The following is a 24,443-nucleotide window of genomic DNA, read 5'->3' as shown; positions in this document are numbered from 1 at the left end:
TTGTGATTTTAATTATATAAAAGGTCTGAGGAGGGCCACTAGCTAGACACATCCCCTGTACCCCCATTCATCTTGACCTGCTGCACCCGAACTTTGTGACAAGCACTCAGCCAGGAGTACTGCAGGGCATCATTCTGCAGTGACAGCCACATACAGCTCAACTCACCTGGGCAGAGTGAATACCCTTCATCCTTAAGCTAACCTCCTGGACCTGAAAGAGGCCATGGGAAAACTAAATTTGGAAGCCAGAGGCACTGCCCTCCCAACTTAGGAAACTTCACCACATACTACTTTCCTTTCATCCAACATACATAACAAACCTAACTCCTCTAAGCCTTTCTTGAATTTACATTTCCCAGCCTCAAATGTTTAGAGGATCTCCTAACACCTGTTACACAGGTGCTCTTCCCCAATCTACTGTTCCAGCTTCCAGAGATAACCATATGGACAAGTTTGTGTCCTTCCCAAACAAAATGAGAAACACTAAAAAATAAAAATACACTCACCTCTGCTGTATGACTCAAATAGTAGCCCTGACATTCCTGGTCATTTTACAACAGTAGGAAAAACGCTGTCCGGCTCTAGGCTGCTTCTGCCACAGTCACTATGGACACAGAGCTGGTGTTTTTGCACTTTGCAGGGTCTCACCTGCTTCCCATGAATAACATGGAAAAACTACTTTTGTTATTTTATTTTCCCTTCCTCAAGTTCCCAGCACAGCCCCGTCTCACACACCCATTGACTGGCTTTCTAAGAAATTCCTAATAGATTCCTGACAGTTTATTTTCACCTTTCCTGTTAAAATTTTCCACTTCCTTCTAGCCACTCAAAATATATGTAGAGCTGGCACCAGTGGCTCATACCTGTGATCCTAGCTACTCAGGAACCTAAGATCTGAGGCTTGAGGTTCAAAGCCAAAGTGGGCAGAGAAAGTCCTGTGAGACTCTCATCTCCAATTAACCACTCAAAAATAGAAAGTGGAGCTGTGGCTCAAAGTGGCAGAGCACTAGCCTTGAGCAAAAAAGCTCAGGGACACACCCACGCCCTGAATTCAAGGCCCAAGCCCCATGACCAACCAAGAAAGAAAAGATGTATGTAACAGTATCTGAAAGGCATAACACTGGGCCATGTAAGATGCTGACATTTAATGCTACTGTACTAATCTATCAAGCCTCTGAGATAAGAGGTATTGACATTTTCATTTTGCAAATACAAACTAGAAGAATAGGGGTTAGTAACTCACCAAAGTCATATGATGAGTAAATGACAGGATTAGATTTAAACTCAGGATCAGGACTCCTGATTCAGGGGTTCTAACTATAATATTACATTGCTTCTCAAAATGGAATTAAGAAGAGCATCAACAGCCAGGTGCCAGTGGTTCATGCCTGTAATCCTTACTAGCTATTGTGAAAAGGCTGAGATCTCACTATCATAGTTCAAAGCCAGCCCAGACAGCAAAGTCCAGAGACTTTGAACCACCAAAGAGCCAGAAGTGTAGCTGTGGCTCATGTGAAAAGTGCCAGCATTGAGTAAAAATCTAAGGGACAGGTGCTCAGGCCCTAAGTTCAAGCCCCAGGACTGGCACCACCACCCACCAAAAAAAGTGTGAACATCAGGAGTTCAAAACAAGGTAGGGTCTCAGAAGGAGTGACAGGCTAACCAGAGGCAGCTTCTGCTAGGTTGTACCTTTCACTTCAATGGTGGCATTTGCTTTAGGAGCGCTGACAAAATGATATACACAGTGGTATTCTCCTGAATCCTCCGCTCTTGGCTTGTTGATCCTGCAAAGATGAGAAGAAAAGCAAAGTAAGATAAGTAGGAACAGTCAAAATATACAACCAAAAGGAAATCAAAGAGGTAACCAGGAGCCATGCTTTCCAAATCCTGTTCCTTATTATACCTCGCCTTTTCCTAACTAAAAGCACAAAACTGTATATCCCAAAACATGAATGGCACACATACTCCTGACTGGGTGCTAGAGATACAGAGGTAGAACAGTACATGGTCCCTAACCTATTTACTGCAACTTACTGTAAGGAGAATGAAAAAAAAGGAAGGCCACATCATGTACTATAGTTTTAAATAGGTGAATAGTTGAATTATAGTTGAAATACTGAGGAAGCCATCACTAAAAACTTGCTCACCTGGTGATTCCAGTCAGATAAACAAGGGGGCAATGTCTGTCTGTGATAATATAAAAGCCTTTTATGGGCTTCCCTAAAAAGACTATTATTTCAGTTTATTTTTCCAGTTAATTAAGCCTACTAAATAATAGGACTAGCCATAGTTGTGTGTTTTCTTAAGTGCGAGAGGTAGAGGAATAACCACATTTATCAATTGAGTATTAGCCACAGAGATGCAGCTTTTAAAAAAAAAATCCGTTATCATAAAGCCAAAGGCCTGAATGACTACCTCCCCAGTTAGATCTCATGACATTTTCTAGCTCTGCCATGTGCCTTGCAGTTTTCAACGAGCCAAATGTGTTCCTATCTCAGTCTTCACATAAAGTGTTCCTTCATACAGGGGTACAAAACCCTTTTTCTGCTAAGGGCCACTAGGTATTTATAACATGATTCACGGGCCATATAAAATTTCAATACAGGCCAGGAACAGGTGGTTCATACCTGCAACCCTAGCTACTCAATCAAGGCTGACATCTGAGGATCAGGGTCAAAGCCAGTCCAGGCAGTAAAGTTCATGGGACTCTAATCTCCGATTAAGGACACCCAAAAGCCAAAAGTAGAGCTGTGACTCAAGAATGTCAGCCTTGAGCAAAAAAACCTCAGGAACATCACTTAGTTGACCTCAGGCTGAGTGTCCCCAATTCCCGCTTCACAGCGATGTCTTTCTCATCATTTTCAGCCCACCTAACTCCTTTCATTGGGTATGGGCTTACATCTCACTTCCACCCTCCAATCTAAATTTCTTCCTCTATTATATCCTCTCTCGTATTAGCCTGTAATTGCTTAATATCTGACTTCCCAACAGACCAAGTTATATGTAGGTACATATGAACCTAAACGCTGGTGCAAAATTCTCCACCCAGCTGTCACCTGAATTACAGCAGGGGAATAGACAAACAGTAAATGAACACTACTTCAATGAACAGCTGTGCTCAGACCAGGCTAAGTTGAGTGCAATGCTGTTAAGAGGACTGTATGAACACACCAGCACACCCCTCAGCCTCACAGGAGATCCCAGACCTTCCGGCCCAAGGGCTACTACGCACACCCAACACATACAGGATGCCTTCTGGGTCAACTACAAAAGCAGAACCAACAGCCTCCAGAAATAACTATTTATATACAGGACTGGCCTGCAGTTTTTATCATGACTAATAAAATCTCCTAATCTCATTACTGACTGGCTCAATACAATTATCTATTTTACTGTTATTCCTAAAAAGGAGTTTATGCTAAGACCAGATGAGGAGAGGCCCAGCCCCTCTCCAAGGCTGACAGCTTGTGTTCTGACAAAATACTCTAATAGGAACAGTTGTCTTCTCAACTCAACACAAATAATCTATCTTCAACCTATACTACTGTGTATGTACTCCAGAGTTTGAGGAAGGATCAGGAGCTTTATCTTCAGAGTTTAAGCTGACTCCAGGTTCCTTTGGAAATACTTGAGAAGCAGACTCTCAAGCTTGAGGACAAGCCTTACAGGCTCAACTGTCTTCATATCATTCCTGTGCACTAAAAATCTGGAAGGAGACCAAGTAGTTATTTCTTTCAAAGGATGTGGAATCCCTTTTAAAAAAAAAAAAAAATGTAGTGATGTTGAGCATAACTGGGGAGTTTCAAGTAAGCTGAAGTGAAAAAAGGAACAATGACTACATGTCTATTACTCTCAAAGAACAGAAAAATGCCTTTCATTCACCACGACTCTGATCAAACCTTGCCAAACTATGCAGACTTACACAACTGAGGCTATACTTCCTTTCATTTTTATTTCTTCTTTTGGCAGTACTGGAGACTGAATCAGGGCCTCATGCAATCTAGGTAACTTTCTGCCACAAAACTAGCTCTCTGGCCCTGTGTTTTCAATTGTCATCGGAAGAAAGCACAGTGGAGAGTGGTACAGTGCAGCTACTGCACAGAACACCTTAGTTACTCAACTTCAGCTATCACTAAAGTAGCCTAGCCACAGGCTATGTTCAGAAGGCTGTGGGGGCATTTTCCATTTGTTTCAATTCTTTCCAAAACTCAGTCTCTAGAAAGCTGGAAGATCCTGAACTTAGATCTGAAATGCACTAGACACAGTTTTAAAGAGTTATTCTTTCAGTCTCAACTTCCTTACCAAAAAAAAGTTCTGCAAACCCATGTGGATCTATTAGCCAGAGAGTAATAAGACTTTGCCTGCAAAAAGCCCTCTACTGTTGATATATCTCTCTTGACTCACTCCGATGCTGTTTCCTTACAATGCCTCAACCAGCTGAGAACAGACTATTCTAAAAAATGAGGTGTCACGTCTCTAGATATTTCAGAAAACAACAAATCTGCCAGGCCCCAGTAGCTCATGTTGAAATCCTAGCTACTCAGGAAGCTGAGATCTGAGGATCTTGGTTGGTAGCCAACCTGGGCCACCAGTTTATCTCCAATAAACTACTCAGAAAAAAGTGAGAAGTAGAGCTGTGGCTGAAGTAGCACAGTGTCAGCTTGGAGCCAAAGAAGCTCAGGGGCAGTGGCCTAAGTGCCAGAACTAGCCAAAAAAAAAAAAAAGCACCAGCCAGGCACTGGTGGCTCACACTTGTAATCCTAGCTACTCAGGAGGCTGAGATCTGAGGATCACAGTTCAAAGCCAGCCCAGGCAGGAAAGTCCGTGAGACTCTTATCTCCAATTAACTACCAGAAAACCAGAAGTGGTGCTGTGGCTCAAGTGGTAGAGTGCTTGCCTTGAGCTGAAGAGCTCAGGGACAGTACTCAGGCCCAGAGTTCAAGCCCCACAACTGACAAAAAAAAAAAAAAAAAAAAAAAAGCAAATAATCTTTTAGTGCCAGGTAATTCAACTATCTTTTTTTTTTTTTTGGGGGGGGGGGGGAGGGGCGTTGGTCGTGGGGCCTGATCTCTGGGTCTGGGCGCTGTCCCTCAACTATTCAGCTCAAAGCTAGCGCTCTACCACTTGAGCCACAGCGCCACTTCTGGCTTTTTCTGCTTATGTGGTGCTGAGGAATCGAACCCAGGGCCTCATGTATGCAAGGCAAGCACTCTACCACTCAGCCACCTTCTCAACCTTCTCAATTATCTTTTTTTTTTAAAGGTGGGAGAGGCAAGGTACTGGGACTTGAGCACAAGAGATTCAGGCTTGTTCACAGGTGGTGCTCTACCACTTAAGCCATCCCTCCAGTCCATTCAAAGGTTATTTGTATGCCATCATCTCACCTCAGATCAAAGAGTCTTATATCCACAGGTCCTGTGGTTGTGGTAATCTTCTGGAAAGATCACTCAGGGAGATGTCTGCTCAAAGCCAACTTCAATCTCTGAATTAAGAGACTTTTATAATGCAATTGCCCTATGTAGCAGAACCACTCCTTGTTCACCCCTCATGTTTTTCTCTGATCATAATGAGGGGTAATCTACGACTGTCAACCCTGGCTGGTCATTAGAATCATTTGGGAATCTCTTCTAGATCTCTGGGCATTGCCTCAGCTATACTGAATTAAACTACCCAAGAGAGGACCAAATATACTTCACAGTTTAGTAAACAGTTTGGTTCACTGAAATAGAAGAGTTCACATTGCATTTTTCTTATGCATCAGTCTCAGATTCATCTTTCCAGCACATATTTGTAAATTCCTACTAAGGGTTCTTGAAATTCTTTATAAGAAAAGTCCTTACAGAACCAAGAAAAAGCACAGTATCATAGAGGTCACAGTGTAGTAGTTAATTCAATTCATTTTATAAAAAAGCGGTTCAGGGGGCTGGGAAGGTGGCTCAGTGGTAGAGCACTTGCCTTGCATGCCTGAGGCCCTGGGTTCGATTCCTCAGCACCACATAAGCAAAAAGAAAAAAGCTGGAAGTGGCGCTGTGGCTCAAGTGGTAGAGCGCTAGCCTTGAGCTGAAGAGCTGAGGACAGCGCCCAGGCCCAGAGTTCAGGCCCCACAACCGGACCCCCCCCTCCCCCCCCAAAAAAAGCAGTTCAGTGCATCTTTCAAATAACATCCTCAGATTCTCATTTCAACACATACATATAAGCTCCTAATGTGTACAGATTGTGTCAGCAGCTTGACCACATTCCTCCCCACATCCCCAGGAGCTGTCAGCCCCTCTCACCTGTATTCCATGTTGCTGGCATTCTTCCGGGTAGTCGTCAGCTCTACCCCATTCTTGGTCCAGTAGCTATAGGTAAGGGTGTGAGAGCTAGAGGTGAGGTTACACTGCAGGGTGATGGGAAAGTTGTCTCGAATGGTGACCTCTTCACTGGTGACAATCCTGGGCTCTGTAAGGAGAGTGCACAATGACAGGGGCCAGAGCTTCCCACGTCTGCAGCCCTGGCCTCAGAGTTGGGGAGGGAGGGAGGGGGAGACTAGAAGAAGAGGGAGGGAAGACAGGACCACATGAGGACTTTCACTGTACCACTTTGGAAGAAGTCGGGAAAGGAAAAACAATGATTATAAGCAAATGACCACTAGCGCAGACACAGCCTGAAGACCAGGTGGCCTAGACGTGAAAGAATGGGAGTATTACAGGTGCTTATACTGGTAACAATCCACTTACGATGAAAATCCCACCATTTTATGATATAGAACCACAACCAATTCAGCTTCTATTAGAAAACCGGGCTCCATCTTGAAGTTCTGAAGACAAAGGTAATGTAACTTAACTAATAAACTCCCTATGGAATTACTGGGCCTTAGAACAATGGGTGTAGTTTGATATGACATATCCATTAAATCTACAGCATGCAGAAGTAACAGATCCTAAAAGCAAACTTCCCACTGGAAGTCTCTTAAGTTTTCTGAATTTTAAAGAGAGAAAATTCTTTAGGAAATTTATTCCAAATTATTTGTAGTAATTATTTGGGTTTATCCCAAATTTATTCCAAAACAATCTTTTCAGAAGTATACTTAAAAATATATTCCACTTAAGGACAATATAATTATGGGATCTTAAAATGTTATAGTCGTGATACTCTTAAGAGTTTATGGGATTTCTCTTTTTAAGAGAAAGATGAAACAATTTCTACAGGCTATAATTTGTTGTTATTGTTGCTGTTGTTGGTCATGGGGCTTGAACTCAAGTCACTGTTCCTGAGCTCCTTTACTCAAGGCTAGCCCTCTACCACTTTGAGCCCAGTGTCACTTCTTGTTTTCTGGTGGTTTATTGGAGGTAAGAGTCTCACAGACTTTCCTGCCCGGGCTGGCTTCAAACCGCGATCCTCAGATCTCAGCCTCCTGAGTAGCTAGGATTACAAGCATGAGCCATTGGTGCCCAGCTGTAATGACTATTAATGGCAAAATCAAAGCTAGAAACACAGCTGACTAAATTCTCTCTCCCCTTCCCCCAAATATACCCCAGCTTTCCACACTAAGCGAAGCAAGGTATATGCTTAACTTTCTGGTTCTACCCTAGGGTTGAATAAACCTAGAATCACAATTGTAACTACAAATAATATCCTCTATCAGTCAAATGTTATTAACACATGAAGTAGAAAATTTTAAATCACACTGTATCATCCCTAGATTTGTCTTTAAAGCACTTTGAAATCTTCAGTGCTAACGTTTCTTGTTACTGGTCTTTTGTTGTCATGGTAACTTTTTCCCCAGATTTAGATCCTTTACTTTCAATCAAGCATTTTCAGGCATCCACAGTAAGAGGCACCTGCCCCAGCCATCCACCCCCCGCCTCACAAACCATGGCTGACTTCCCATTTCCCTATACCTGGCTACTTTCTGTCTGCACTTCCAAGCAGTGCCCCCCTCCATCACTTATTGCTGAAGGGTAGAACTGCCTCCCTGTCTTGTTTGTTGTTCAAGTGGAGGAAGCGGATGGAGAAGTCATGAGACACATGAAAATGTGAAGCCTTAAGGACCTCATAACCAATGTACTATTCTAACTATAAAGTTAGTATCTGCACAGAAATGTATAGTAAAGGAAACCCTTACATTCCTCAATTACCAAACTGGCTCTAACTCATTTCCAGTTCTGGCAAAATGGTAACGGCCATCTTCCATTCAGCACTGGTCCTTACTGGTAACATCAAACAGGGTCTCATGTACAGATAATGAAGGCATAGCAGCCACTAAGACAAAAGCAGATGCACGTGAACATGTTAGCGCAGTGGTGTCCCATGGTTTCAAGACACACTGGACAGAAGCCAAGTCCTTGGGCCTTAAGAAGTAGAGCAGAACAGCTGCAGCCCTGCAATGGAAGGCGCACACACACCATCAGCAGAAAGCATCACAATTCCAAGAAAAATCAAAACCAAGCAAAAAACATGAGAAAGATAGAACCAGTACTTCACAGAAGAGATTGAAAAAATATCAAGGCAACATTAAAGCCCAAAAAACGCTTTTAGGTTTTCACTGAATTTTTATTATCCAATTTCATGTTCTGTCCTCTTGGGACTCTCCTTCTGGTTCTTCCTCTCAGATTACATACACTGAGGAAGGGTGAACTCTGAGAGTGAGGCCAAGCGTTTCCAGATGTTTAAACACAAGGAGGCCAAAGTAAATGCTCCTCTTACCTGTGGCGGTGCAAATGACCATTGTAGCTCAGAGGGAGATTAAGAAGTTGAAGGAAGCAACCTGGAAGACTTTCTGCCAAGAACTCTTGGAAGGCAAAAAAAGAAAGCACTTTTTCCCTTAACTGGTAAAGATCCAGGAAAGAGTCTGGGAGAAGTGGACAGTTTAAAACAGACTTAACTATGACTGCACCACAGGAGGGCTCTAGGGCGGGGCATTGCCTCAGACATGGAAGTCAGTGTTGGACTGTGTTCCTAGGCCACGGTGCCATATCAGTATACTGCACCGGGATGATGGTGGGCTTTTATTTCTGTGGCTGAGTGCTGCCTAGTCAAAGTCCAAGAGAGATGAACATTCAGGAGAAGCTCACACATGTTTATCTGCTACCCACTATTTAGAAGCACTGGGTGGGAAACCCTCACCCCGGCCACCACCGTAGAGGATATGATGTTGGCCAGAGAGACACCAAAAGAGCTGGGCACATTTCTCTGCCTGCTTTACATTATTCAAAGAGCTTTAGGATAAGCATTGCTAAGAAGTCATTCTTAAGAGACTTCAACCTCCCCATCAGAAGCAATATATTTGGGGATACCTGAAATCCTAAAACAATATGATCTACAACAGCTGAATTCAGGGTGTTTAAAAAAAAAAAAAAAAAAGCAGCAATAAATATCCTGGCTGACTTGTGTTAGTTGACTGAGAGGGTGGATGGGGAGACTAGCTAGGATTTGATTCACTATATGCAAATACTCCTAACCTGTTTCTAATTCAACTGGGGGGAGGGATGTTATACTCTCAGAATCAATGGAAGCTAACCCTGTCTTTGTTAAAGATAAAGCCATTTTTTCCTAAAGCCCAAATGTGGCCTTTCTAGATGAATCAGCTGTTGGAAAGAAAACTATCAAATGCCCAGTCCAGTCCATGCCAATAAACTTCTGAAGACCTCTGTGGCCATTTGGGTATTTCTGCTTTTATAAGGAAAGGTGCAAGGGGCAGGAGAAGGAGGCGTGCAAGGGGAAAATTTGTTAAAAAGAAAAAGAAAAGGAATGGAAAAATTGCTGGGTTAATGTGCCCCATTTTCACAGACAAGTTTTCTTTTCCTCTTTACAGAAGCAGGTTCTCTGGCTCAGCAGCACCCACTGCGGCAGCCACTCCTGTCCCTCCCTGAGCGCCCTCTCCCCCTCCCCCCAAGTTTTCTGTGTGGCTACAAAATCCACTATTTTACTACTTTCCATACAAGTATGTAGATTCAGGGCCTACGTATGACCTACTGTGTTACTACCAAATCCAACTTAAAAAGAAAATAGTACTTTACTTTTTTTTTTTTTTTGTCGGTCGTGGGGCTTGAACTCTGGGCCTGGGCGCTGTCCCTCAGCTCTTCAGCTCAAGGCAAGCACTCTACCACTTGAGCTACAGTGCCACTTCCGGTTTTCTGGTGGTTTATTGGAGATAGGAGTCTCATGGTCTCTCCTGCCTGGGCTGGCTTTGAACCACGATCCTCAGATCTCAGCCTCCTGAGTAGCTAGGATTACAGGCGTGAGCCACCAGCGCCCGGCTGTACTTTGCTATTTTTATTCTCCCTTCGAACTAGTCAGTTCCTCAAGTTAGAATGGCTAGATGTCTTTCACTGATCCTTAGGTAACAGGAAAAAGCCAGGCTATCCTTCCATTAAACAGAGATTACCCCCTTAATCACAGCCAACTCTAATGAAGCCTGGAAGTCTTCCTGGCCAGGAGCTTTGGTTCTGTAATAGCTTCTTCCTCCTCCTTACTGTACAAGTGCTCTGCCACTTTCCACAAAGAGAAGTGGTCATCAAAGCTGCTCCATTCAGGCGTCTCACGTGTACCTGCTAAAATACATGAGGAGGAAGATTCTGACACAATAGCTCAACTCAGAGGAATACAGGTGGGTGTTTAGTTTCCTCTCTTTTCAAAACACAAAGCAAAAGCCAGTGTGAAATGGCTTCAAAACTATTTCTGAGCTTGCCATCCTTTGGGACAAGGAGTCTGAGCCCAGTCAGTCGTCAACATCAAACTGCCTATGAACAGAGGTCAGGATCTAGAGGGACCTCACCTAGCTCCTAACAGCCACACAGAGGGTCTCAGGCTCTTAATGGCCACACAGAGGAAATCTGAGGCTCCTAACGGCTATACAGAGAGAACATTAAGCTGCCACTTGCTTCTAAGGGAGGAGACAGAATGGGTAGGCGCAGAGAGGAGTGACTGCAGCACTGAGCACTGTCGTCAGAGAAGCTCATGCCACTGCTGAGAAAAGAAAAGAGCCACTACAGAAACACCAAGCTTACATGCCACCCAGCAGTCAAAACACATCACCACACTGTACCCAGGGCAACATTCCCATCACAGCACAGGACACCAAGTCACAGGAAGGGAAGGGACCAGGCAGACACAAACTTAAAACCATAGAGGTGAAGGCAGCTGCTCAGAGAGCTCCAAACAGATGAACAGAAGAAATAAAAAGTAGTTAGATTGGGGAGATAAACAAAAATAGAAAGGCACCAGAGAAGAAATCAGCAAAAGAATAGCAGGAAACCCACTACACAATTCAAGAGGAGGAAGAAAATTTCCACACCCCTCACATCTGACTGCCTGGTTTTGTTTGAAATGAGCCTTCCCAGCGTTCCCTCCCCACTTCTCCTCAATGCAGATGATTTTGGACAGTCACGGATTTCCTCAAGTTCTCTGTTCCTGAGGAGAAAGACACAAAGAAGGGTTGGGGATAAGGGAGGCAGAGAAGAAAATAAAGTTGCCACAGATGTTTCCATACACTACAACCAGAAGGGTCGTGGGGTTTGAAAAAACAAGACAAAGGGTGGGGTGAGCGATCATACTGGGAAGAGGGAAAGGAAGCAGGGGAGGGGGTCATTGGGCCACCTCTAATGACTACAGTACTACTACTGTAGGGTGCTGGACTCACTCTGAAGGACGCTTATGGTGGCCTGGGCTCGAATCCATGTTATGGAGGGGTTTTGCCTCAAGTCATTCCTCTTGGGGTCGTTGCTGGCCCTGCACTCGTAAGTCCCAGAGTCCTCCAAGGTGAGCCGGGTCACTCTCAGCACACTCACGCCGTTTGACCCGTAGGCGGTGTTTACGGTGACACGGCGCTTCCGAGCACCGTCCCACAGCTGTCTGAAAGACTCTGCCCGGTTGACTTCTGCGTACCACCACTGGATCTCTGGTGTGGGGCTCCCGACCACGTCACAGTACAGCTCAAAGGCGTCCCCCGTGAGCTTAGTTTCTGACATGGGCGACTTGACAAACCCAGCTAGAGGGAGGGGGAGCAGGAATGCAGTGACAGGCCAACCAGAAAAAAAAAGAATCAACAGGTGTTAATAGTGATTTAAAGAAAAGAAAAGAAAAATAAGCAAATGAGTTGCAAAGAACAAAAAAGGATTCATTTCAAAACTATAGAGAGACAGTAATAGCAATTCATACAAGCTTTTAGAAGAAGAACCGCCCTGGAAGCTTATGAAGCAAAGGCAGGCCAATTACAAGCTGGGCAGCCCAGGTGCTGGCCAGGCAGAAGCAAGCCCACTGGAAAGCATTTGAGCAATGGGCCCAGCTGGTAGGAAGGAGAAAGCCTCGGGTCTTAGGGAAAGAGCCTCTTTCCTTAGAGCACAAACCGTTACCTTTCAAACTCAGCCAAGTGATGAAAGATAACCGGAAGTGGCAGTAGGGTTTATATGCCAAGTCAGGGTTTCTTTTGGATGGGTTAGCATGATGTTACAGATGCAGTGTCTTCTGTGAGCCTCAACAAGAAGTATTAACTAATGTACTGGTTCTCTTTGAATTCACATTCCAAATTTCAGCTAAAAGGTAGCACGTTTCTCACATGCAGGATTCTACCCTGAATTCAGACTAGACTTTCCCCATCTCCTAGTCATTCCTGGATCTACAGCAAACACAGGGCCCAGGTGTCTGTGATTAAGTAGCCTCCAGCTGAACATAGACCCTCAGGTACAAAACAGGACAGTCTACAATTTACACACAGTGAGGATTACTCTCAGTGCCAGCTTAAGAGCTGAACCAGTAGGAAAAAACCCCAACACTGCCAATGAGCAGAGCACTATGCCCTCCCGGTAGTTCACACAACTAGAAAAATCTGAAAAACAGTCCTGAAAACCATCATGCTCCTTGACAGGCTCTCTCTACATAAGTTAGTTGTCTGGCTTTTAGAATCTAGCTCAAAAGAATGAGAAATGTACAGACAAATTAAAACTAAATTCTAGGATTCAACCAACATTGTCAGATACTGCCCTAGAACTCTTGAACTAACATTGCACCTTCTACTTTCATTAGACAAGGAGGTAATGGCAGAAAGAAAAATATAATCATCATCCAGACTTACTTTGAAAACTTAAGAGTAGGTCATAGGAAAAGAAATCACAGTGTAAGGATACTTTCTACACCCACTCACTTCACCCAAGTGAGGTTTAATATTTTTACCAATTCAGGCAATGTCCTACCATACAGGGCAAGAAGCTAAAGAGGGCATTCTGAGTGACTGGGTGACTTCCATTGGGAGGTATGGCTGGTGAGCAGCAGTATGAGCTCAGGATCTGCCAGTATTAGACCAAGAATACTCCAGAGGAGAAGAATAAAATGGAACTGTTTTCTTAGAGTCTTGAGGCCAAGGATGTATAACAAATTGGAGGTTAAGTGGAACTACTTCTGTTTATACCTACAGCAACACTTACGTTTGGAGATTAACTGCACCTGCGCATTGATTTAGGAAAAAGTATATGAGGTACTATATTTAACTCTAGAGGTTAAGACCCTCAAATGCATGCTCACCTTTCAGTTCCTGATTCTTTCAGAATCTGAAGAGTGTACACTAAATGTTCAGCCTTGTTCTAAACTACCTCTTCAGATCCAGAATTCATTCCCTGTAAGGAACTATTTTAACACAGGCCCCAAGCAACCAAACAAATGTCACTCTCACATACTGAAGTTTCCCAACTGCAGACCAGACCCACAGGTCTTGTGTGAAGACGTAAGCCATATTAAAAGTAGTATATCTCAGGAGCAATTTCTCAGTCTCACAAACTGCCACCTCTGCCTATCTTCAAAGACAATGCCAACAAATACCAAGGAAGAGTTTCATACATTTTACTATCAGTGCATCCTTTAGAGAAAACTGCATTATCAGTATATTTCTAGAATAAAAAATATTACTATTTTAATCATATTCTTGACCTTCAAGTGGAAATCACATGAGCTTATTTTCACATTCTCTTGAACTTGGAGTTCAAGAGAATGTACTTTATTATGCGTGGACTAGTTTGTATTTCTACTTTCTCCTGAATTACACCTTCAAAGCATGTTTAGACTTGTTGGACCATACTCACATGAATTTGCAGAAACACCCAGACGCAATCCCCAGTATAACCCCAAATATGAAAAACATGCAATTCAAAAGTAGCTGTGAGCTGGGCACCAATGGGTCATGCCTATAATCTTAGCTACTTAGGAGGCTGAAATCTGAGGATCCCGGTTCAAAGCCAGCCTGGGCAGGAAAGTCCGTGAGACTTTTATCTCTAATGAATCACCAGAAAACCCTAAGTGGTGCTTGTGGGGCTCAAATTGGTAGTGCGCTAGCCTTGAGTGAAAAAGCTCAGGGACAGTGCCCAGGCACTAAATTCAAGCCCCACAACCTACAAAGAAAAAAAAAGGTAGCCAAGAAACCATCTCAATGTAATTCCCACCACAGAAAATCATGCGAGTCACTCAGCTTGACCATGTCACGCAGGCAACCTTCTCTCTGAGGAGGAAATGCTAATGAGTCAATTCAGTTTTCTATCTCAATGTACTGCTTGAATATCTGGGCTCATAGGTCAACAAGGCTTAAGTATGAATATTAATGAAATACGGGAGGGAGGACATGTGAAAGACCTGACCAATAATTTACATGGGACCTCATTTTATTCTGAAATTTAGCCTCTGACCTACTGCAGCCCTAAAGCCAGGAAATACTGCAGAAAGCTAAGTGCAAACAGTTCTTGGAAAACTGCAGATGGTGCTTGCCTAAGATAAGCCGAAGGTCGAATTGTCTGAGATTCCAGACAGCCCCACTTAGGAGTGGTGACCAATATCTAACCAGAAAGTCCTGCAGTTCTGCACATACTCCCTTGCACCACCTTTGTGACTTGAACCAATCATTTTAAAGCACATCAACCCCTTGATCTGATCAATAACCCTTCTAGATTCCTTCCCGCCATTGGTCACGCAAATCATGTTTTAGAGATGTTTTATGATTTTCCCACAGTGTGTGTTGATTTGTCAAGGAATGATATGATGAGTGCAAAGCCCCAGCCTTCCCCAAAGAATGTATAAAACTGCTGCAAACCCTAGGCTTGGGGCCTCTCAGCATCACCAGTTGTTTGCTGTGTGCGCAGAGGACCGACCTAGCTCACAATAAATACCTCGCTGCTGATTACATCGATCATGGTCTCTGGTGGTCTTTTTGGGGTCCCGAACTCGACCAAGCCCTCTTCCCAGTATCAGCTCCATGTACTGCTTGACTATCTGGGCTCATATGTCAACAAGGCTTAAGCATGAGTATTAATGAAATATGGGAGGAAGGACACGGAAGCTGGTGCTGGTGGGGGGGACGGCAAGCACAGCATTAAAAAGGAAGGCAGCAAAATTAGTGAAAGTGATTGCTTTAACTGAAAATGAGGGGGGGGGGGGCAGAGATGACAGCAGAACTAGCAGCTGGTGAAAAGGAGAGCTCTCCAGCAGGAAAAACTAGATGGGTATATATGGAGCAGAGTGAGAAGGGAACATGGACAGAGCAAGTTGAGCCGAATCCCAAGAATAACTGCTTTTATGTGTGCCCTAAGGAAGAAAAATAATAATAAAGCTAGCCTAGTTCTATGCAGGAGTTCTCAATGGTCTCCAGGATACCCATAGAATAGGTAACAAGACTAATTTTTCTCCACCATCTGCTGACTATGCCCCAGGCCCAGGCTTTAAGACTTGTCTACTTTCATCAGTTTAAGAAAAAAAAATGTTCCCTTCTTCCCTTCTATACCACTAATTTCCTGTGGGTGGCTCATACTGATCTTTACTTCATGCCTCAGGAGAAAGAGGACAGCCAATCACACAAAAGCACCGCTTTCTCCTCTCTGAATGCCTCACTTAAACATGTGTGCATACGGGGCTGGGAAGGTGGCTCAGTGGTAGAGCGCTTGCTTTGCATGCCTGAGGCCCTGGGTTCGATTCTTAGCACCACATAAGCAAAAAGAAAAAAGCCGGAAGTGGCACTGTGGCTCAGCCTTGAGCTGAAGAGCTGAAGAGCTGAGGGACAGCGCCCAGGCCCAGAGTTCAGGCCCCAGGACCGGACCCAAAAAAAAAAAACAAAACATACATGTGTGCATACACATTCAAACCATCTACCTCAAAAAGAAAGACTGAGCAAGACCCACTAGTAGCTACACGTGGATGTATGGACTGTGTATTCTGAATCTGAGTAATTGCTGTTAAGACTGGTGTTCATATGCAGCCTGTCTATCCTAACTGCTATAAACAGAACATCTATCACTATTTCTTAAAGCCAAGGCAGGTCTCAAGTCCTTATGCTCTAGTTTCTTGTGTGCCACCCAGAATAAGACACAGGGCTAACACACACATAACCTCATTCTCTGAAGCAGGAAGAAGATATATATAGGTCTGATCTTAGGGACTAGCCTGATCCTCTAGCAATTACCAGACATTTTTCCAAATTCAAACCTGCTCTTTCACAGCTACCTCAATTAGGCAGATAAGACAAAAGTTTGGAAATTAACTTCTACCATAGCCCATTTTTCTGAAATCATGCCATCTGAAATAGATAAAGGTTTCTGAGCCGGGCGCCAGTGGCTCACGCCTGTAATCCTAGCTACTCAGGAGGCTGAGATCTGAGGATCACTGTTCAAAGCTAGCCCGGGCAGCAAAGTCCTTTTGAGACTCTTATCTCCAATAAAACCACTAGAAAACCGGAAGTGGTGCTGTGGCTCAAGAGTGCTTGCCTTGAGCTGAAGAGCTGTGGGATAGTGTCCAAGCCCTGAGTTCAAGCCCCACAACGAACCAAAAAGAAAAGGTTTCTGGTATATTAACTAGACTGCAGTTTTGAAGAAAAGGTAAGCCTATTTAATGATTAAAAGTGGTAAACTATAAAATCAAATCTCCTGGGTTCATATGAGGCTGTCACAAATTTTTTTTCCCAAGTCCTAGGGCTTGAACTCAGGGTCTGGGCACTATCCTTGAGCCTTCCTCTTTGTACTCAAGGCAACCCTACCACTTGAGCCACAGTGTCACTTCCGGCTTTTTCTGAGTAGATTTTTGGAGGTAAGGTCTCATGAACTTTTCTGCCTGGGCTGGCTTCAAACTGCAATCCTCAGCTCTCAGCCTCCTGAACAGCTAAGATTACAGGCCTGAGCCACTAGTGCCTGGCCAGTGACTATTTGACCTTTGGTAAGTAACCTAACTTCTCTGATCTTCATCTTCCTTATCTGTAAAACAGGGCTAATAACAGTAGCTACCTTGTAGGTTACTATGAGGGTTACATAAAATGACATAGTTTAGCCGGGCACTGGTGGCTCAAGCCTGTAATCCTAGCTACTCAGGAGGCTGAGATCTGAGGATCATGGTTCAAAGCCAGTCTGGTCAGGAAAGACCTTGAGACTGCTATCTCCAAAAAACCAATAGAAAACCGGAAGTGGCGCCGTGGCTCAAGTGGTAGAGCGCTCGCCTTGAGCTGAAGAGCTGAGGACAGTGCCCAGGCCCAGAGTTCAAGCCCCATGACCAACCAAAAAAAAAAGACAGTTTAAACCAGGGTTTGGCATATCAGCAGAGCAGGTTACTTTCTGTTATGTCTCCACAGGAAAAATGCTAAACAGGGTTATTTGCAACAGATTTCAGCACTGCTCCCCAACAGGCTAAACTGAACTTTATGTCCAAAATGAACTAGAATCCTAAAATCCAACTCCTTCAAAGAACAAGAAATCAACCTTATCCTTTCAAATAAAATGGGAACCAAAAGAGAAATGTTAGTTGCAAAAAGCAATGAAAAAGAAGGTGCCAGTGGGTCATACCTATACTAACTACTCAGGAGGTTGAGATCTGAGATCACCGGTCAAAGCCAGCCCAAATAGGAAAATCTGAGACTCTTATTCTCCAATTAACCACTCAAAAACCAGAAGTGGAGCTGTATCTCAAAATGGCAGAGCACTAGTCTCTAGCAAAAGAGCTCCAGAGACAGCGCCCAGGCTCTGAATTCAAGCCCCACCAAACAACACATACATACACACACACACACACACACACACACACACACACACACACACACACGCGCGCACGCGCGCGCGCGCTCAATGAAAAATAAGGGCATTCTTCATTCCTTCCTATTGTTAGTACACACATATATACACATGCACTCCCTCAAAGACTTTGCAAATGTTTTTAGAGTTACAAGCAATTGAGTCTGAAATGTTGTTACTGTGGAAATCCCAGTAAGAATGAAAAGAGGCAATATAAACTCTCCTTAAAAAGAATAGAAAAACACTTGGTTAGGCCAAACTGTAAATTCTTAAGTTTTAGACAAAATGATAGCTACAGGATTTTGCTTCAAGTTACAATAATTTCATTCTTAAAAAAAAAGAGGTACTTTTTGAGTCAGTATTTCCAAACTTAAGTTTCTTGCCTTTAAGCAGTTTCTTCAAATGTGAATGATACTGTGAAAATTGTGTTAACATATACATGTTCATAGTCATACATACATATAACACACATACATGTAAGGAAAGTTCACTAAACTGAACAGCTCTATGCAGGAAAAATGAGCTAAGCATATATAAATAAGACCAATCAATCTTCAGTAAGATTCAGCTTTGTTGTCAATTACCACTGACAAGCTAAGTGAGATAATCTTCCTAGACCCATGGGTCTAAAAAGTTAATGACAAAAAAAAGACATAAATTACTGAGGGAGAGCTCTGGTCTCTTTCATTTCAGAAAAATACAAGCATACAATTTAGGAGTGTTCATAAAATCCAGACCTTAAGATTTGATACCCTGGATCCAGAGTATACCGCTGCTGCATGAGTAGAGACATAAGGACCTCTATAAAACTGAGGGCTCACCTTATAGGTAAATGAGTCAAGATTTATAGCATTTGGATTGAACTCTTCCTTTTCTTCAACCTCAGTTTCCTCATCTGAAAAAATGGGAACAACAATTCCTATCTTAACATTAAGATGAAGTTCACATCAATGGATACAAAAATAGCCTTGTAACCTCTGAAGGCTACAATGTGATAACATAAAATGGCAAATTCATGAAAGCATTCTACTACTTTGCAACCTGAAGAATAAACTAATCCTGGGTATTTAGTTGAAATAGTTCAAAAGCAGCTGGAAAAAAAAAATGGGAGACAGGGCTCGGAGACATATGGGTTAGGACGGGGTGGAGGGGGGAAATTAAACTTCTAAAAGGAAATTATGTAGTTTACAACTGTAAATCCTAGCTGCTCAATAGGCTGACATCAGAGGATCCCTATCCAAAGTTAGTCCAGGCAGAAAAGTCCATAAAATTCTTACCTCCAGTGAACCTGAAAAAAGCCAGAAATGGAGCTATGGCTCAAGTGGTAAAGCAGTACTGACAACCACACATCAGTGCACACACACAGAAAACCACTGAGCTAAGAACTGCAACATATTTCAAATATAAAGTGACATTAAATAAGATAAAATTACTAGCAATTAAAAAATATTTATAATAAATTCTGGCACACACAAAAAAAAACTAAAGGTCTTATAAACAAGTTTTCCACTCAAATGCCACTGGAAATTAAGACCACAGAACTATATTGGCATTTTCCACCTAATGAAGGTTTTCCCTACTTGGAATGAGAGAGACTCCCTCAGAAGGCCACTTTCAATACCATGATTCCTTTCAGCAACAGCCAGTAACCACATGCATTCTAGTACCTCCAAAGATTTACATAAATGAGAATAGTTCACTCTAATTACTATATCCAAAGATTGGAAATACAAAAATGTATTGTTTATGTATATATAGTATCACAGCATAGTTACTGTTACTAAAAGCAAAAGCATCACCATAGGTAAATGGTATGTCTACACAGAATAAGCTTTCAAAGTATACACAACCAAGTGTTAATAAGGCTTATACCTAGGAAGTGTCAATCAGAGGGTGAAGGAACAAGTTCAGTAACTTTTCCCTTACAAAAAGTGAAACAGTTCCATGTCAAAATTTTGGCTAAGTTGGGAGCCAGTGGTTCACACCTAATAATCCTTGCTACTAAGGAGGCCGAGATATAAGGATCATGGTTCAAAGCCAGCCTAGGCAGAAAAGATCCATGAGATTCTGAGCTCCAATGAACCAACAAGAAGCCAGAAGTAGAGCTGTAGCTTAAGTGGTAGAGTACTAGCCTTGAGCACAAAAACTCAAGGACAGCACCCAGGCCCTGAATTCAAACACTAGGACTGGCGTGCATGCATGTGTGTGTGCATACACACACAAAAATTGGCTAACCACCACCCAGTGCAAAAAGGGTTTATCCTTCTGTCTGCTGATGACATATCTTCTGTATTTAGCTGCATCACTCTGAAAATTCAACACTGTGAAATCTTAATGACATCCTTATGTATCTAGTTACCTCAAGTTCACTGGTGCATTGAGAGTTTAGCACTTGCTACTATTCTTGAGCTCTTTCACCAGCAAGCAGATAGTATTACAGAATGGTAAGGTGATGCTCTACTGAGACACCACAAAGAACTCTTTCCATTCTGGCCTTAAAGAGATGCAGAAATATACACAATTGTTACTGAAATGCAGGTGCCAAAAACATTTACTTCTGGTAGTTACTGAGCAATGTTATTCCTACAGTAAGAGCTCTACTCTACAAAGGGTTTTTCCTCTGCCTTTTCATCCTCCAGCTGTAAGGCAGGGCAATCCCAGCACCACCCACCTGGTAACATTTCAAAGTTAGTGGGTAGAGCTCACTACCTGCCCCAGGGGTGGACAAAAGTTCTAAAATTCATCAGTTCACAGCAATCAACATTCACTTCCAGCCGCCTGCCCAAATTCTTTGTATTGTCCTCAGCTCCGCCATGATTAATCCCCTTTGTGACTAGGCCTGGAAGACTGGATAAGCCGTTTCTGAGAAATATGGACATTGTGACTCTGTGGATTAAAGGATTATATAAATATGCTAAAACATTCTCCATCATAAAAGACAATCACTAGCCAGGCACTGGCAGCTCATGACTATAATCCTAGCTACTCAGGAGGCGGAGATCCAGGGACTGTGGTTCAAAGCCAGCCTGGGCAGGAAAGTCTGGGAGACTCTTACTATTCTCCAATTAAACACCAGAAAACTGGAAACAGAGCTGTGGTTCAAAGTGGTAGAGGGCTAGTCTTGAGCAAAGTGGACTCAGGGACAGCATGGAGTTCAAGCCCCACAACCAACAAAAAAGAAAAAAAAAAAAATTCACTAAACAGATACTACTAGGACATGTAAAAATACCCAGAATTTACAATCTGCTAATGTTCCTGTTCAAATGTGCGTAACAATCTAAACTATTAAATTACAAGTATAATACAATAAGCCACCCTTCTATTTTTGTTTTGTAGGTCGTGGGGCCTGGGCATTGTCCCTTAGCTCTTCAGCTCAAGGTGAGCACTCTTACCACTTGAGCCACAGTGCCATTTCTGGCTTTTTCTGCTTATGTGGTGCTGAGGAATCGAACCCAGGACCTCATGCAGGCAAGGCAAGCACTTTACCACTGAGCCACCTTCCCAGTCCCCCCAGATAAAAGATTTTTAAATGCCAAATGTTTATCTACAAAAAACTGAAGATAATGGATAGTAGAAAAATCAAGTAAGTACAGGAAACAATAAAATTAAAATAGGAAAAAAGTATAAAAATATATCACGAGTGATGGCCTAGGGCTCTTCACAAACAGTGACAAACAAACGAATTTTGGGATAGGAATAAAGCATGTACTAGTTGAATTGCTCTAATTAGAAAAGCAAAAATTCTTTATTCTGCTAAAGTTTTAAAGCAAGAATGTACAGCAAGACTACGTGTATGCCTCACCATTCATAGGAATCAACACGCAAATGTGGTCACAGGATAATGGAAAGAATATCATAAATCAGATTCTCCTAGTAAAAATCATGTTGCTAAATTTCTACTTGAGAGTCACTATAAAAGCACTTCTATAGCACATCTACTCAAGTCACTATAGAAACAATTCTATGGTACAATCTAATTTTGAAGATGCAGCACTAACAAAATCACCTGCTTCAAGTTTACATGAAAATTAAAGACAATGCCAGGTATAATGTGGTACATCTATAATCCCAGCACTCAGAAGCCTAAGGCAAGGTCTGTGAATTCAAGGCCAGCCTGTACTATTCAGCAAGTTCAGACCAACCTGGGCTACACAATGACACCCTGTCTCCAAACAAACAAACAAGCACATCATTACCTGAAACCTGCTAATATAGTAATAAGCAGCCTCAAAGACTGAGGAACATGAGCTACCTGCATGTACACCTAGTGTGTCCTACCTATCAGGCTCCGAATACAAGTATTAACAAATACTCTTAAGTGGTAGGTATGATTGTGTGCTAGGTAATCAACAAAAGTTATCATATTGATGACTTCTTTGCTTCTGTTAAGAATCAAAGGAAAACCAATACTCCCTTTATTTAATATTTCAAATTTCATAGCCATTCCACTATAGAACACATAGCTAGCTAGCTTTCACACAGTAAATTAACAAGCAAAAACAACTGAATACAAGTTGGCAGAGGGAACTTGCCAAGCACATACCTTTGTGAATACACACATGAGGAAAAAGAAGCAGAGAGGTTACGAGACCCACCGATCTCAGGCTCAAATCTCCTAATAGAACCCTCTGGTGAAAAGGCTGCAAAAATGAGGGCACTAACCATTTTATTTGATCACCACAGGTTTGTACAAGCCCACCATCCATTATTTTCCATCATAAACTGCATTCTCCAGTTTAGCAAACAGTCCTTTCGCCTTGCTCACTGCAGCTCTCCTTCCTTGCCTTTCAGTCCTCAAAAAAAGAATGGCTCTGACCAGTGGTGGTCCAGGGGACTGAGAGCTGCAGTCCTGGCTAGAGGGCAGGATGGAGATATTCCCAGTGGGGACCACCTGCCTTTTAGTGCTATTGAAATTCATGGGTGGATTTTTGGTTGCTACTATGATAAAGGTAGTACTGCTGGCCTTTAGTTGGCAGTCCCTAAGGATTCTCAATATGCCACAAAATAGGGAAGAGTCTTATAAAATAATGATTTGTCCTTCCGCCTACACAACTTTCAAATGACAGTCAAGAGGAAAAACTTGTTCAGAGCCTAAAACCTGTTTTAAATACAACACAAAGTGCTCTTGCATAGTTTGTCATCACTCACTTTTCCAGGAAGGCAATCCTGTTGTAAAGTGAAGCTAGCTTATTCTTTGTTACATTTGGAACATAAACACAAGCTGCTCACTTTTTCAGAAAACCACATCGTTAACAACAGCTTCACCTGTAGTATGAATCACCATTACAGTACAAACCTAGCAGTCCCGGTAAGTTGCTGTCACATTCTTGGTGTTTCTACATAGAGATACTAACAAGCTTGTTTGCATATCCTCCTTAAGATGGCCCTGTCACTTATTAAATAGTTTACAAGCTTTTTTCCCTCAATATTACATTGAGGGCATCACACACTTTTGGGTTTTTTTTCTTTTATAATGTCTAAGCAAGTTAAAAATAACCTATGAATTTCATTCCAAGATAGGATAGTAAAGGAGTTACAACATCCCCCCCCCCACAAAAAAAAAAAAAAAAAAGATGTTACTGGGTTCAGCACAGAACGAAGATCTGAAGTAGATAGCCTGACATCACTTTGCTGCCCACCTGAGACATAGGAAATGGGATAAAGGACTGAGTCCTTATTTAACCCGAGGTGAGAGCAGTAGGTATTCACTTCAAAGACAGATATTCTTAGGAACTTTCCTTAGGTCTATTCATAACTACCTTAAAAAAAATTTTAAATTACCATTTGTTAACACACACACACACACACACACACACACACACACACAGAAAAGAATCTGGCCTTCTCAACAAGACGTTATTTTCCCTTCACTTCTCAGTAGGACATTATTTTTCCTTTGGATTAACACTGTAGATACCTCAGCCTTAAAACTAAAAACTACACAAACAGTCATTTCACCACATAAGATCACTATGCACTTTGCCATATATTATCACAATCTCACAATAATTTTATTAATTAACTTATATTAATTTTAAAAAGAACTAAAAGTATAGTTCCTCCTTAAGGAACAAGACTGGGCTGTACACCTTTACAAGTTCCCTGCCTCACATGAGACTTTGTGACAGAGCTCTCATTTACATGTGATTTACAACGTTAAGAGGGAATGGATTTATCACTTCTGTGTCATTGCCTCCACCACAGTTTAAGCATCATGTTTAAATTATAATGGCTCACCCCTGTAATCCTAACCACTCCTGAGGCTGAGATCTGAGGATCATGGTTCAAAAGCCAGCCTAGGCAGGAAAGTCTGTGCAATTCATCTCCAATTAACCACCAGAAAACTGGTGGCTCAAAGTGGTAGAGCACTAGCCTTCAGTGAAAAAGCTCAAGATCAGGGCCCAGGCCCCGAGTTCAAGCCCCATGACCAACAAAAAA

The 24,443-nt window shown here is 42.5% G+C and overlaps 1 protein-coding gene across 2 annotated transcripts in view; it reads right to left on the bottom strand.

The window, feature by feature from the left end:
* Positions 1-24,443, bottom strand: part of Nptn (neuroplastin) — a 56,332-nt gene that overhangs the window by 18,177 nt on the left and 13,712 nt on the right. Inside the window, exons 1-3 of one of the 2 annotated variants that reach the window (XM_042697366.1) lie at positions 11,624-11,966; positions 6,276-6,441; positions 1,690-1,784 (exon numbers count right to left, since the gene is read on the bottom strand). In XM_042697366.1, coding sequence (XP_042553300.1) covers positions 1,690-1,784; positions 6,276-6,441; positions 11,624-11,951 — 589 coding nt within the window. In that variant the 5' untranslated portion in view covers positions 11,952-11,966. Of the gene's footprint in view, positions 1-1,689; positions 1,785-6,275; positions 6,442-11,623; positions 11,967-24,443 lie in introns of those variants that run through there. The other variant, XM_042697365.1, reaches the window with a different exon arrangement.

The sequence above is a fragment of the Dipodomys spectabilis genome, unplaced genomic scaffold (genome assembly GCF_019054845.1).
Source record: "Dipodomys spectabilis isolate Male_0828 unplaced genomic scaffold, ASM1905484v1 ptg000219l, whole genome shotgun sequence".
NCBI lineage: Eukaryota > Metazoa > Chordata > Mammalia > Rodentia > Heteromyidae > Dipodomys > Dipodomys spectabilis.
Note: the sequence above shows the minus strand (reverse complement) of the source record. Positions and strands in the feature narration are given on the sequence as shown.